Source organism: Tasmannia lanceolata, unplaced genomic scaffold, assembly GCF_043159265.1.
Source record: "Tasmannia lanceolata isolate RefF3 unplaced genomic scaffold, GAP_Taslan_0.1 ptg000024l, whole genome shotgun sequence".
NCBI classification, from domain to species: domain Eukaryota; kingdom Viridiplantae; phylum Streptophyta; class Magnoliopsida; order Canellales; family Winteraceae; genus Tasmannia; species Tasmannia lanceolata.
Window position 1 is genome coordinate 2586078 of NW_027518701.1, and position 16598 is coordinate 2602675.

The 16598-nt window shown below is 38.7% G+C and overlaps 1 protein-coding gene across 1 annotated transcript in view; it reads right to left on the minus strand.

Annotated features, from left to right (window-relative positions):
• Positions 1-850: 850 nt before the first annotated feature.
• LOC143857283 (uncharacterized) overlaps positions 851-16598 on the minus strand; it is a 29862-nt gene continuing 14114 nt past the window's right edge. Inside the window, exons 5-9 of the mRNA XM_077367702.1 lie at positions 14349-14462; positions 5553-5631; positions 1612-1683; positions 1449-1528; positions 851-1276 (exon numbers count right to left, since the gene is read on the minus strand). Of these exons, the coding sequence (XP_077223817.1) occupies positions 1481-1528; positions 1612-1683; positions 5553-5631; positions 14349-14462 (313 nt within the window). The 3' untranslated portion in view covers positions 851-1276; positions 1449-1480. The remainder of the gene's footprint in view (positions 1277-1448; positions 1529-1611; positions 1684-5552; positions 5632-14348; positions 14463-16598) is intronic.

Here is a 16598-nt window from a genome sequence, read left to right on the forward strand (position 1 = left end):
CAATAGATGGTCTCTTCGGCCTGAGCAATCCATGCTACTATTTTTCAATTTCAAATAACTAGCATGCCAATTTTCTTTTTTCCTTAAAATAAACATCACAACAGAAGGGGAAAAAATTCGATACGATTGCCTCTCTCGCTTCCTCACTCTTCTGAACATTGTTCATGGCCGGGATTTTTATCACAATCTTTTCCTTGAAATTCAAATTCAAGAGAAGAAGAAAATTAATATTTCACTTAGACAAACTTTATATAGGCAACTTGCCTAAACTCACCCTATCATCTGGATCCATTGGGCTATTGTATTTAGAAGGGAATAATAGATTGTTCAAGGTTCACTCAGAAATAAATGCATTAGAGAAATTTTTCTTCTGGTGATTTACCTATTTCTCTGCCATTGAAGGCTGTGAATAACACATTGTTGAGGGAATGGTAGGACCCCTACCACTATTAAATGAAATATAGAAGCAATTACAATCGCTTATAGACTTCCCCTATCTTATCTAGAGATACCAAATTGGTAGCAATTTGGTGTGTATTTTTCTGAGGAGAAATACTGAAAACAAAACTGTGTCAGTGATGTTATCCAAACCATTCATCTGTTGGAGCCTATAATAAATGGGACCAAAGGCAAAAAAAATACCTTCAAATTGGTTTGCTTTCACTGAATTCTCAGGGGCTTTTCATGCTCTCCTCACTCTCACCCTCTTTAGGTCTCTCCCTTTGCCAATCTCTCACAAGTGGGGGACCAACAAATGAATAGTTCCAATCATTGACAAAGATTTACCCCCTCCAACAATTACCCAATATACACATAACATGGTCTGATTGAGAAATCTAGAGACTAGAAGTATGCATCCAAGTCAAAATATGGGTTTAATAGGATTCCAAGAGAAAAAGAAGGCTATCAAAAGTACATGTACCAACAGCTTCGTGTTCACTAACTACTCTCAATTTCCTGCTGGAAAAGCAGACGATGGGCATGAACAGAGGAATGAGAATCACTCAAAAGAGAAACAGGGCCTACAAAAATTAACATTCAGTAGAGCTTTCATTAGCAGAACCCTGAACAAGGCTTGATGGATCGAGGATGTAAGATCATGCAATCGAGGTGGGGTCAATAGAAAGGGGCAAGACATGTGCTTGCCAGTTTGATCAACGGACCAGATCACGTCCATGTGGAACATGAGCCAAAAACTAGCCATTCGGAAAGAGCACAGCCACATCCTTTAAGCAATTTTTCTAGATCTATCTCATTATGTTTGCAACTCTCTCTCCTGAAGAACAAGAACAATAACAAGGACTACTCATGACATGCTTCTTCAATAACAGAATTTGAAAATAGAAGGATGCATGTGCAATCCCAACAAAATCAACTATAATTAGTTCAAAAAGACAATGGAAATATAGATAATTAAAAGGCCTACTGTACAAGTATTTGGAACTTGCCTAGTACAAGTATTGAGGTCCAATTGAAAACCTTACAGAGCAACATCCGGGTCCAATCTTTTCTGAATTGCAGTTGCAGCCTAAGGAGATAAGATAAATACAAAACTAAATTACCTTTCACAAATGATACAAAGACAATATGAACTATTTGGGTTACCCTCACCTCAACATTGCCCACTCGGTACTCGTAAAGCATTTTCTCCCTCAATTGGGCCTGCTCTTTCATTGCTTGTGCCTAAGAATTCGAAGAGGAAGGGACACATATTAGTTTCTAAATAGATCTAACATGGCTATAAAATTGAGAAAAAGAAAATAGAAAATGTTTTTGTTTCATAGAATTTCACATTCAGGGTGAAATCAGAACTCAAGAATCAAAAGCCTGCTCCAGTTCTATTTCAAAGAGTTAAGATCCTTTTAAATGATTGTAGAGTCCAGCCCAAGGTTGTAAATTTCAAATTCAGTTTCGGTTTTGGCTGAAATTTTCGATGATGATCCTGTAAAATCACGAAAATGTATACAACTGATGGATTTTTAAGATGGGACTTTGGAACACACACACACACACACAAGAGCAAGATACCCATCCATGATGGCTTGTGTTGTCGCGCGTGTCTAATAGTTCAGTACATACCACATTTCAAGTGTACTTCATACCACTATATATATATATATATATATATATATATATATATATATATATATATATATATATATAATATGTACATCATATTTTATATGCAATTAATATAAATATAATTATGCAACAAATACTTATATAGTATACCACTAATACATTTATGGTTTTAGTTTCGGTATGTGTTTCAGTTTTAAATGGAAACCATACAATTTCGGTTGTTACGTGTCGATTTCGATGGAAATTTGAAACTATATTCAGCCTTTTTTTTAAAGCAATGTGTGTGTGGCAACAATTTGCAAGTGTTGTGTAAAGCTAAGTAATTTACGCTATGTTATAAAGTAAAAACTTCAGTCATTCAGTCTGCTAAGTTATAATGTAAAAACTTCATCCATTCAGTGTCGATAAAACTTAAAATTTGGGGCCTGATTGGATGCAAAATAACATCATTTGTTTATGGCACACCCACAAAATATAATATATTATAAGAGAAAATATGGCATAAATGAACGTATTACGCATGGTCTCTGATGAGAAAATATCCTGTTGAAAGTTTTATTTGCTCTATGCAATAAATTATATAGTGTTGTGAGAGAGAGAAAAAAAGGGCGGCCCAGTGCACGAGGCTCCCGCCATTGCGGGGTCTGGCGAGGGCTAGATGCATGCAGCCTTACCCCTGCTTTGCAGGGAGGCTGTTTCTGTGACTCGAACCCGTGACCACAAGGTCACAATGGAGCAACCTTACCATTGAGCCAAGGCTCACCCTCTTTCTTAATTCTCTCTCACAGTGTTGTGAGAGAAAGAATGATCAAAATAAGAAATGGGAAATGATATCCCCATTGCCTTATTTTGATGATGGCAATCTTGCATTATCAAACACTTCCTTGATTGGCTGTGGATAACTTCTTGGGAAATTGAAGCCAACCGTTAACAGCTAATGAAAAAAGTCAAAGACAGATATGAATGCCGTGGTTAAACCAAGGCACTGCAGAAAATATTTTATAAGCATCCAGTCAGGCCCTCATTTATCATAAACTATAAGAAATTCATACTATAGATAACAGACCTATAATATGCAAACTCTGAACCCCCATCAGTTTGTTAATTTGCAGTCTTATTTATAGTATATATGCCCAAAATTCCCCCTCACATTATACCAACCTAGGTATCATACAATTAATTTTCGGGATTTGCTAGGGAATTTTGCAGAAAGGCATTTCTCGGCTGTGAGTTTTGCATGAGAGAACAGCCACCTCAGATGAATTAAATTAATAAGACAAAATCTGCTGAAAAGTGAGCTTGTGTGGCTTTTCTCTCATGCAAAAGTCAGCTGCAAAATGCCATTAAAAAAAAAGTCAGCTGCAAAATGCCTTTCTGCGAAATTCCCTAGCAAATCCCTTAATAATCATAATAAATTCATCCATTAGATTGCTAATTTTCTGACATATTTAATACTATTTGTTCTGAAATCCCCATCCACTATATTGCAGATCTTCTTCCTATTTATATCTTTTATTCCCATAGGCATCCTATACATTATTGCATATATATGCTAAGTATTTATGGCATTTCTGTTATGTGTACTGCATTTGCACTTTACTAGTAATATATAACTAGTGATAACGTTTTTGCACTAGAATAAAAGAAATGAATTTCTACATTAATTATTTTCTTCAAGGAGAAGATAAAGCAAACTCTTCAAGGGACAAATGACAAGAGACGTATCACTTTGGTAAGCTGGGAAGATGTTTGTAAGCCCATTAAGGCAGGTGGATTGGGTATCAGAAGAGTAGAAGAGACAAATCAGGCATTGCTAGGCAAGTGGCTATGGAGGTTTAAGGAGGAGGAATCTAAATTATGGGCTAAACTCATTGAAAGTAAGTATGGTTCCTTGAAGGGAATTGGCAGTCAGAGGATAAGTTTAGAAAGACAGGGAGAACGATATGGTGGGATGTAATGTGCTTTAAAGCTAAATTCACGGAAGGAGTCAGATTCAGAGTATATTCTGGGGATAAAGTACGGTTTTGTTGGGACAAATGGTGTACAGACATCCCACTTAAAGAGGTCATCCCACAATTGTTTGCTTTGGCATCAAATAAGGATGTAGTGGTAAAGGAGTGTTTCAATCGTTAGACAATAGGGTGATATGGTCCCCTCCATACAGAAGGAACTTCTTTGATAAGGAGCTGGACATGGTGGGAAGATTTTTGTAGACATTGGAGCATTGCTATATCAAGCTAGATAGGGAAGATAATAGAATATGGGTTTGGAACTCAGATGGGGAATTCACGGTTAAATCCTTCTACCTTGCCTCGCTACCTCCAAAGTAGCCTAAGTGTGGAACATCAAAGCGCCGCCGAGGGTATGCATCTTTGGCTAGGCCACATGCCTTGAGAGGATCCAGACCATATATTTACTACAGGAAAGGAACATACTAATCATTGTGCATTGTGCATTGTGCATTGAGCTGGTGAGTCTATGGATCATCTCCTAGTCCATTGTAAGATGCTAGTGAGGTATGGGGCAGATTACTATCCAGATTTGGAATAGCCTGGGTACTCCCGGCTAAGTTTCTAGAGTTAATGGAAAGCTGGGCAATGGCGCCATGGAAAAAGTAAAGGAAAAATATTATGGCATGTTTCCTTTGCTGCAATTTGGGTCTCCTTTGGAAAGAACGGAATACAAGAATTTTTAAGGGGTTCACTCAAGGAGCTCATTTCCTGTTCAATAAGGTAATTGCGTTAACAATATCATAGGTAAAAACTTTAGAAAGCTTTAGATTTGTATCATCTTACGAATTATGGCATGGATGGAAGGAGATATGTGGCACGTCTAGCAATTAACCAAAATTATTCAAGCTCGGTCACCAATGGCCCAAGGGATCTTAAAACTAAACTTTGATGACTCTAGTTTGGGAAACCCAGGGCCTTCTAGTATTGAAGGTTTGCTATAGAATGAAGTAGTATTATGGGCGTTTAGAGGGCCGATTGGGATTGCATATGCAAATGAGGCGGAAACTATTCACCAAGGTATCAAAATGCTTCACACCGTAGACTTGAATAGGGTGGAGAATGAAGGGGATTCCCTTAATGTCATCATATGGCTAAGGGGCTCACATGTTGCACCTTGGAGATTTGCTGCTATATTTGATGAGATGAAGGATAGATTGGGGTTGGCATCGTTCTCCTTCCACCACATTAGGCGGTCGGCCAAGGGGAAGGCGGATAAATTGGCAAGGGAAGGAGTTCCGAGGGAGAGTTTAGAGCTGTTTGATTTTCTGGCTACCTAGCTCCTATTTTTCATTGTACCTTTTCCTATTTTATTATGTTTCCTTGCTTCGCTATATCTTCGGACCTTCTCGGTCTCGTTTTCAGTAATGAATTTTTTTCACCATTCAAAAAAAACAAGAAGCAAACTCTTAACTCTTCAAAGAAAAGAAATTATGGTTCCATAATCATGAAGAATTTTACCATTCCACTCTGCATAGATTGCTGTAAAGCTTCCACCTGTTCTTCCTTTTGTCTTTCACGTTCTCTCAATAACTCTTGCCTGCAAAGTAAAGAAAAAATCCTGATTAGACCTAAGACAATCAACTATAACATCGACATGGTTCAATTGGTAAGTAAAATTTACCATGCCATATAGAAGAAAATATAGGCATTTGCTTAGATCCATAAGAATGAAAGAATACTATTTATTGGAGTAGAAAGTACAGAGTGTAGCTCCTGTAATAATTAACTTTTATACAAGTAACCCAAAATTTTTACGACTTGCTGTGATGCATTCAGAAAGAAGGGAACAATCAGATCTTTAGAGGTCTTTCTCCTTCCATAATTTGCACTAGTGATATAATTTGTGCCTATATTGCCTCGCCTCGCTCCTCTTTGATGCCTTCCACCTTGGTTCATCACTCTTTCTTCCAATAGAGTATGCTTCTAAGGGAAGGCCAGAAATGGATTGCTCATTTCTAGTTCCCTTGGAAGAGGTGCTTCAATATTGCTAAACATTTAGAAAAAATCAAAGATCACCAACAACAATGCACAAGGAGATGGTCGTGTCAATTGGGGTTACAAAATCTCGCAGCCATGGATGTGATGGAAAACTAGCTCAGATACCAAATTGATGTGAATCCTACTCAAACCAAATTAATGTGAATTTATCTATGATACCAAAGTGATGTGAATTCATGCCAGATAAGAGAGAGAGAGAGAGAGAGAGAGAGAGAGAAAAGATAATCAAGATCAAGAACAAGATTAAGATTAAGATTAAGATTAAGATTAAGATCGAGGTAGTGGAAGACGATCTACATGGAGAAAATCCAAGGTATGTTTTTCCGTTTGTTTCATGTCAACTATGTTATCTTTAGATGAGATCTCTTTGTATTGCTGACTCTGGAAGAGGGATCAAGAAATGTTTTTGATGTGAACCAAAGGGTAATCACTCCCATTGGAAGCGGTCTCAATGACCACCTAGGATTGATGATTACAATGCTTAATATAGAGGAAAAAAGTATTTGGAGTGGGTGCAATTCGCTAGAACGATCATTGGCAGGTGGGTTATACCATAGTTGCCGGAAACTTCCTAGTTCGATGGGAAGCTCGCTTCCCAGAAACTCAGCTTCAGAAGCTACTCACTTCCCAAATTTAGGGGAACCACGCTTCCTAGACGCTTTCTACGCGTTTCCACCTAATTAAGAATATGCTTCCTATTTAGGTGATTATTTCTTCTTAAAAGAATATTTCCTTCTTTTGATACTTATTTTAAAAAAATGCATTTAAAACTTAAAAACTCATCCTCAGTTTCAAATGATAACAAGAACTTAACATTAGATAAATATGAATAAAACATGTGAAATTGCAAATTCTTAAAACTAGTAATTCTAATTCTTCACGAAGTCTTCTTTTCTACTTGTAATCCTTAGCTATATTAACCCTTCCTAAACTACTACAATCCTAGTATTTTTGTATTTTTTGAATGATGATCGCCAATTTTATTAGGAGACCGAGATGCTCAAAATACAAAGAAAGAGAGATACAATAATGATAGCAACAAAAGTAGGGAGAAATTATGGGGGTGGAGGGAATAAAAAAGGGCCAAAGCCTCTTTCGACACCCCCAATCTAACCAGACTATCAGCCACCTCATTTGCCGATCAACGCACATGCATAAAGGAAAGAGCCATAGTTCTAGTCTTCTAGAGCAATCTGACACCTCATCAATGTATTTATCGAACCTCCACGGGTTCTTTTGGGATCCTCCAAGCCACTTGATGACGTGTAATGAATCGCCTTCCACCCCCACATTATCCACCCCTTTTGACGCCAAAAGTTTGATACCTTGATGATCAGCACGAACCTCGGCTTCTCCGCGAAGGCCCGGACAATATCCCCTTGATCATTTCAAAGCACTCCCTTATTCCTGCCGGCCCCGGGTTTCCCAAGCTAGAGCCATCAAAATTTAGCTCTAGATGGCCTGCAGGTGGAGGATCCCATTTTTCTTCAACCTCTTGCTTGCTTTCCGTGCTCATACAAATTTCCTTCCACCCCAATAGGACTCAAGAAGGCCCACACAATATCCCCCTTTCCGTGCTCATACAATGCTTGTATTGCTTTGTTTTTTTTTTTTTTTTTTGGCTTCCAATGAGGCTTATTAGAGGTTTCATGTTGACTTTCAACGATGCTTCCCACACATTCTCTTTGTTTTCTTTAAATCTTTTCGCTTCCCACATTTTCTATTTTCTAAACCCCTCGCTTCCCGCATCGCTTCTTGCACTCGTTTCCCACTCTAGCAACTATGGGTTATACAACCGGGAAGGTTAAAGAACTACTAGAAGATGATTCAGTCAATGATGATCGTAAAAGAGAGGACCTTAATGCTATGCCATGGCTTTTAAATTTGGAACCCAATATTAGAAGTTTGATTTCTTTGAAAATTGCGAAGGATGTATGGAAACTTGTAGCTAGAATCAACTCTCATGTAGAGGATTGAGCCCGAATTACCAGTTATATATGGAGATTGCAAATATGCAGCAAGGCAATTTACCAATTGAAGAATATGTTGGCCTCCTCGGGCAAAAGTGGGAGGAACATGATTACTACCAGCTCATAGCACCCACTAATGAACTAGGACAATTAATTAAGTTAATGAGTAATTAATTAATGATCGTCCACAGGCTGTTTTGCTACTCGCACAGCGAGACCATCTCCGTTGAGTGGGATGAGCCTGATCACACGTAGTTGATAAGCTGCTTTGATTCCTCAGGAGATTAGGATGAATGAATGCATATTAATATGCCAGGATGGGGTATCTGAGATTGGTCAGATGACCTGAGTCGATTAGGACTTATCCTGCATGGTGAAATTGGGCGACACCTAGTTCGAGATTGCTCGAAGCTTTCTGGAATTATACCACAATATGTGTATCATACCACATGCTGTAGAACAGCACCTGCAGGCACAAGATTAATCCCTATTCTTGTTACCCTGTGAGAATCCAGTCTTGTAGGTGGCCTTTTGCCCTTAGCAACCCCCTTCAACTTGTTAGGAAATTGAAATTTGGTGACCTCTACTTTGTCATGATTACCTATGTTAGTGATCGATTCAATCAGTCGGAGCATTCCTGGGATAGCATTTAGACTGATACGAAATGACATTAGTGCTTGGAAAAGATTTCGTGATATTATATTGCGACCTTTGTGGAACTGATCGCCGATCTAAGATCGTGATAAGGTGGTCACGGCACACTAATGTCTTCGTATCTGCTGATGGTGTCTCAGTGCTTTATCAAAAATTTGCAAACTGATTTCTAAATATATTTATTTAGTAAAATATACTAATTTTGTAAAAAGAGGTTTGTGAAACATTTGTTTACTCGATGAACTAATAAGTGTGTTGCAGTGGATGGAGGCTCTGAGTTATTAGCTCGTGTCGGATTGGAGCTGAGTAGCTTCGATATATATATGGAATTGGAATGTTGTCGTGCTGATTAGATGGAGATTTGGTATGGCTGTACGGGGCTCTCAGCATTGCGAGGATGCTCAATTCCGGAGGTCTCACCTGTTTAGGTCTCAGAATGAAGGATCGGAGTTGGATGCTTTGTCGGGAGGTAATTAGCGTTTAGTATATGTTATCGGTTTGATTGGAAAGTACATTGATATTTAACATTTAACAGATTGTGGCATTATTGTGAATATATTAAATATTAAAGGTATTTGTTTACTGATAGCATACTTGTAATTACCAGGAGAAAAGTTAATTACAATGATGCCCCTGATGTGTAGAGATTTTGGAGATATAGTTAGAATTCCTAATAATTTGAGTGAGTGTAATTATGATTAGGGTCTCTATTTTCTATAAATATGAATTATGGGATTCATTCCAACGAATGTAGAGAAGGTGAGAACCCTCCACTCCTCTTTCCCTGAGCTTTGATATCTGTCATGAGTATCCAGCTTTGATATCTGTCATTCATCTTCATCTGGCTTGAGATCTAACAGGTGAACGCCCTAGTGATGTACGTAAAAAAATCCTTAGGAGTATCGATTGTCTTTCACTCCATCCAATCCAATCTTGGTTTACGAGTGGCAATCTACGTGATTTCGTGCTTGGTTCGAAGATCTAGGGATAAATTTTTTGAAAGTTTGCTTCTGGCCTTCTGCACCATCGATCACCTTAGAGTTTGATTGTTAAATTACTGCAATGGATTTCCAATTATGGAGAAAGAGACTGATTGGGGTGCCATTGATATTGAGTTTATGAAGAGCCAATGGTTAATGTCAATCGTTGTTTCAATGAGTCTCCTTCCAATTGTTTTGCAAACATTTCTAGAAGTTTCATAATTTCATTCCTCCCACAAATTCCAAATCACAACATAAGACATAATTGATCAAAGTTATTTCTCATCCCAGCCAAAGGAACCTGACCCCCCAATAAGGTCATGACAATGCCCCCCACAACTACATCCAAAGGTTATGCACGTGTGGAGAATGAAGCAACGAGTGATCATAGTTTCATCAACGTCCTTGCAAAAAAAATAAAATAAATAAATGGCTAGCAAGGAGAAATCTCTGTTTTTTCAACCATTTCAACAAAAAAAATCTGCCTTTTCACCTACAAAAAAAATCTATTTTTTCAACCCTCACACGGATTAATCTTAGTCAACTCCATCGCCCAAGAAAAGGCGGCAACCCTAGAAGGGCTCAATGGCTTCCAAGCCTTAGCAATAGGCGATCAATGCTCAGACCAAGGTTACCTGGAAAGCGGTTTGTTCCGGTACGTGGTACGGGAACGGGTACGGGGTACGATGGTATCTTGGTACGCAGTACGATGAGCGTAGGCTAAGTTGGTTCGCTATATGGGGTCGCGGGTCGGTTTGGAGCGCTAATCCGGGTCGCTCTGGTGCTCTCTCTAGTTTAATGTCATACCAAGAGATGCTAAAGCATTGTTAGGCCTTATCTTAAATATGACGTTCAAGCATATCAACTAGTGGTTGCTGACAGTTTTTGGGAAAGGGAATCATATTTGACAGTTATTTTAAAAAGAGATTAAAACTTGTAGTGCCAATATCAGTTTTTGGGAAAGGCAATACCATTTGACAACTCTTTAAAAAAGAGGTTAAAACTTGTAGTGTCAATATCAGTAGGTTTGTGGTCGGATTTTTTGTTTAGGATTTTTAGGTGGTTGCATTCCTTCCACGTTTCCCTATTCCCTCATCTCTTATGTCATTTACAAACCCCCCTCTCTCTATGCAAAAGCAAGGAAGTACGGAAGGAGGTTTTACAATACTATTTGTATTTCGATTGGCGATCTTCAGTGGAAGTTTGTCGGAACAAGTTTCAGTTTAGTCTCTTTACCTTTTCCCAATTTCTTCTTTTTCCCGGCCTCCAATGAGGTATGATTAGATTAAAGCTGGGAAGGAGAGTTGTTTTTTGGTTCTGTTTCCCCCTTTCTCCCCCCCTACCCCCCCTTTCTTTTTCCCGACCTCCAATGAGGTATGATTAGATTAAAGCTGGGAATGAGAGTTGTTTTTTGGTTCTCTCTCTCTCTCTCTATGCACCTCTCCCTTTCCTGCGGATTGCCATTTTTTGTGATCCAGGTCGAAAATGACCCATGTCTAGGATCAGCGACCCCGAATCACGGGTCAGAGGTAGGGGTGGCAACTGTTCGGTTTCGGTTCAGTTTGACCCCCAAACCGAAACCGAACCGACATACTTACCTTCAAACTGACATCGAACCGAAACACTCCAAACCAAACCAAACATACACTCCAAACCGAACAGATGAAAAGGGGCACATTTATCATTTTCCTATGAAAAGGGGCGCATTTATCATTGTCCGAACCGAATCGAAACCTAACTGAACCAACCATCGGTTTGGTTCTACCGAACTGAAACCGAACCGAAATTTGAATCGGTTTGGTTTAACCAAACTGAAACCGAATTTTCGGTTCGGTTGATTTTGCCACCCTTAGTCAGAGGGTGGGAGGGCGATCCCGGTAACTTTGGCTCGGACCATCCGTGATGAGTTTGAACAATTTTAGGCTTTGTTCTTTGACCTAGAGGTCGGAGGTTCAATTCCAGCTTACCTATAGAGAGAGAGAGAGAGAGAGAGAGAGTTTGAACAATTTTTTATAGAGAATATAAGGAGATCCCAAATACGGTCATCACCCCTACTAGGAGAGACATGGTCCACATCTGTGTCACAGAGAAGCGTCGCAAGGCTATCAATTTCGGATTGCTTGAGATTTATCCAAAAAGGAATGTCCAAAAAAATGATCAATCCCTCTCACATAACCCTAATCACAAATTTTGATCCCTCAATGGCTACCAAGTATGTAAAGCTTCAAGAATGCATGGCATAAAGGACCCTCACCTAACCACTGGTCCTCCCAAAACTAATGCCCCTCCTATTTTCCACCCTAAACCTAATGTTGGACTCAAAATCGTATCGAACCATTAGATCCTTTGCCTAATGGTGGATTCCTATGCTTCCAATCCTTTGCTTAAGATCCTGATCATTGAACCCTTTTTGGACTTGATTGATGGTAGGAAAGCTATTTGCATAACAGCACCCTCAAAATGTCTTGACTGATCCTAAGAATTTGGCCCGGCCCAATAACTCCTTCATGTTGCCCGATGAAAGATACTATCAGCAAATTGCTCCCCTCTGCCTCGCCGGTCTAAACTTCTTGCTTAACCTTTCACTATTTTTTTTTTCAACTTCACGAAAGTGGTGATCAAATATAGGGCTCCACACGTTCACCAAGACGCAAACCCTGACAAAAACTTCACTTGGTTTTCGGATTAAGCAGAAACGAAGGAATACACGCCTGGTTCTAGTTATAACTCCGTCCACAATCATGGTGTTGTGGTAGGGAGCACGACAAGCTCCACCGTTAGGCCAAATTTCTCCTCCAAGATCTTTCTGAATAGGGTTTGCAAAACCATGTGAAGCACTTTGAAGCAGTGGAAAGCTTCCAATACTAAGGGAAGTGCTACTCAGATCACCATCTTTAGCCAACTTATTAGGTATATTTGCCTGAGGATAGCACCTGCGAATTTCCACCTAAAATTTGTGCAGGCGCAAGAACTACATCGTCAGTCCAGCCTAATCCCCAAAGTTGAGTGAAGCCAAGGCATCGGTTTTTTCTTCTTCATACTTACCAGGAGCATCCAAACTTCTTTGATATCAAGCTCATTCGGAATGCCAACATTTAAATGAGGTTAACATCGGAAATAGAACTTTCAAAACTAGGAAATTATGAGACCACAATCGTGAAAACTCCAATCGCCAGTCCTCCACTCCTGCTTGTTTCCATGCACCGGGCATTTTTCTTTAGATCATTGCACCTCTGAACACTGATCCTCAGCATTCCACATCTCCTCCGCTCCCAGGCTATCCAAGTTCAAATCTTTATTCAATAATGTTTTAAGGCCAAAAGACCTTACATATTTATAGGACATACAAGCTCCATGAAAATTCTAAGGTGGGGGCTTTAAAATTCTTATCCTACTATGCATCTATCAATAATAACCAATCATAAATTGCCACATAAACTAGGACTTCGTCAAACTAGGTCTCCTATCCTCTCATTACAAGGGCACTCAAAGTCCTACTAATAAGTCTCCTAATCAAACAAGGCCTCTTTTTGTTGCACAGTGGCCCACAATGGTCACTTAAGTTTAAGTGACATGGTGTCATGCAATTTCAAGTGGCCCTTTTGTGAACGATAGAGAACAGGATTATTAAAAAGAAGAGAGAATCCCACAACCGAGACGGTCAAATCAGAGAAGGGAAACAGCAAAAAACAGAAAAACTACAATAGGGAAAAAAACAACAACAAAGGCCTCAAGGAGGAAGTCAAAGATCTCCAAAGACACCCTCCCGATCCCGGTCTAATCTATCCAGATCACTATTGGCTGATCTCTTGACATGCTGGAAGTGAACAGGGAAATCCACCACTCTGTCCTGAATCTCACTATTGGCTGATCTCTTGTCATCTTCTTCTGGTCATCTGTGTGGACTGTTCTTTTCTTCTCAATTTCTTCCTTTGGATCTCCCAATATTAGATTGTTTCAAAACATTTAAATATTAACTCACCTCTCTGAAAGGATCTTGACAAATATTATTTCATCAATTGGTTCCGCATCTCTTCCTAAAGGGTAATTGGCAGTTGCTTCCATGTGTGTTGTCGACTCTCCAACTTCATCCACCACTCCTTGGCATGGCGACCAATGTCATCATGGGTGAAGTACCAGTGTCAAACACTTGTCAGATTCCAACACTTATATGGATTCCGTGAGACATAAAATTCCCAATATATAACCCTGTTATAACAATATTATTACGTAAAACTATTAAAATTTAGAATTGATTAAAATATATTGCTGAATCCACTAATCCTTTTTCTCGAGGATCACCATATTGGACACCTGTGTCGCATTCTGGCACTCCTACTCGTACTCATGTAACATAACATCTAAGGCATATCAACAATACTTACCGGATTTTAAGGTGTCCTATTGACCTCAGAACCTGAAGCAGAAAACCTTGTTGGCGATAAAAATGACAGTATGAACTTTAAATGCGGAACAATGTATTGACAGTAACAAAAACAAAATAAAAACATCAAGCAAACTAAATTTATTTTAAAATTTACAAATGAACCATGGAAACCAGTGTTCTTTATAATAATCTACAGTTCAATAAAAGATGCAGTTTGTAACTTCTGTTTTCATGGGAAATGACATTAAATGCCACTAAAACATACCGACGCTGTTCTTCATCATTGAATATTGTGCGCTCAGTTTTTCCAACGTTCTTCAAACCTTTTTTCATTTCTTTGGCTACCATCCTCCGGTGATAGGCATCTAAACCATAATATCTGCAAGGATGGATAAATATTAAAATCATTTTTCCCAAGTATAATTGAAACAAATTGAATGATCATTATAATGTTTATAACAATTTCCAAAAGAAAAAAAAAAAAAAACTTTTGAAACGTAAGAGAATATGATGGATTCATATTCTAGGCCGTCTAATCTAGATTATGTTGGTGCTAAGTAAACTTTATCAATAATTAAATCATCTTGTGGGCTGTGATATGGTTTAAACTTTAAAGGTTTGCATCAATAAAATAAGCATAGGATTTCCATCTAATTGACTATCAAGTCCTTACAGTCCACAGTAGTGCCATCAATGTCACAAATGGCTCTAACATTTTCCCAATCATATTATTCAATATAACAATAAAAATAAATAAACATCTTCACAATCCTAAAAATATCATAAAATTTTGAATAAATGGGGAAAACGAAAAATTTTGTGATTTCAAAACCTTGTGTTTCCCGAGTTTTTGTGAAATAACATAAAATTCTTCCAAGACTTTACCATTTTTTTTTTGAAAGAGTACTTTACCAAATTTCTTACTCGCAACTTACTTTGAAAATAATTGAATGTAATATCTCGGGCCCCACTATAGGTCAGGAGAGGTAGAGAAGTGAGTTTATACTCCTACGATGTTGGAGAAACGGAGAGAACTGAACCCATTTCTTTACTTTCTGTCATTTACTTTTAGTCATTTACATGCCGTAATATCTAGATTGAGGATAGCTATATGGTTTGGAGGTCCGGTGGCTTTCTTTTTGCTTTCTGCATTACATTTACTTTTCCGGGGCGACAGTAGTTATAGGATTCGGGGATCCAATAGCCCCGAGTCATATAGCAGAAATCCTCTACCCCATTTGGAGCAAAAAAACCACTTTCTCTTCTCTCCACTCTCTTTTCACTTTTTGTTTAAATCACTACCCTGAGAATAAGCCCTATTGTAACAAGTGTTTTAAAAACCAACTTTGCTAAAGTTTTCCTATATCCGCCAAGTCAAGTCAAGAGACCCGGTTTACCTGGGCATGAGGGGTGCCTAACACCTTCCCCGAATGTAACCATATCCCTTACTCAGAATCCTGTGAAGACCATGCTTAAAACAGAGTTAATTAGGGGTCTTAGGCCCTAACCTAGGTGGCAAATCTCCAAGGGTGATGGATACTTTCCCTTCATGCCGTATTGGCACCCTATTTACCTGTGTATTCAATGTTTAGTTTTATAGTGGAAAATGCAAAGAACAAGAGTCGTTGAGCTCCTTCCTAAATTGTGCACACTACTTTTGCATTGTTTATGTGATCGGGTCGATGGATCCGGATGAAAATCATAATTCTTGTCAAATGCCGTGGAGAACACATTGAACGCTCATCTTTGGCCACCATAATAGTAGGGGTGCAATCTGGGGCATGCTCACCTCAACAGAATTTCAGCCCTGGTTAGGTTGGCCTTTTCCTATTAGGTTGGGTTAGGGCACCCTTTAATTCTATTGTGATTTTCAAAAGAAAAATGATATGGCAACCGAATTGGGAACCTGAGTATGGAACAAGTAAATAGCCTCTTCACACGTTAACAACTACTTTTATTTTTATTTTTTTGCTTTTTTCTTAAAATGGCAAAACTACCCCACCCAATGTCGTGTGGTGTGTAGGGATTTGTTTAATTCCACTCCTGGTTAGGCAGCCCGTTTCCGTGGCATCAATCATAGGTTCATTTTTTCTCGTTTGTCCTGAGCTAACCCAAATGCAACCCAACCTGATTTAGAAAACCCGGTTAGACAGCTTGGCTTAGGGTTGCAAGATTCATAGGTGGGTTAGGTTAGAGATGACCCTCTTAGACCTGAGGATTAGGATTGAGGTAATGCCACCTCGGGTTTGGCCAACACCCAACCCAACCTTGCCAAGTTGCACCCCTACTCATTAGGCCTTCACCAAAATAAAATAAAATAACGATTGATAAACAACTATATCAATTTGAGGTTACTATATGATTTAGTTGTATTGCTCTTATTGTTAGCTAACAAAACGTATGATCAAAATATCGTATCTCTTGTAGACTACCAACCATAGTTAATCATATCCAATTAATGTAAACTAACCCATAATATAAATACCTCAATTATTCCAATAAGAGAAAATGCATA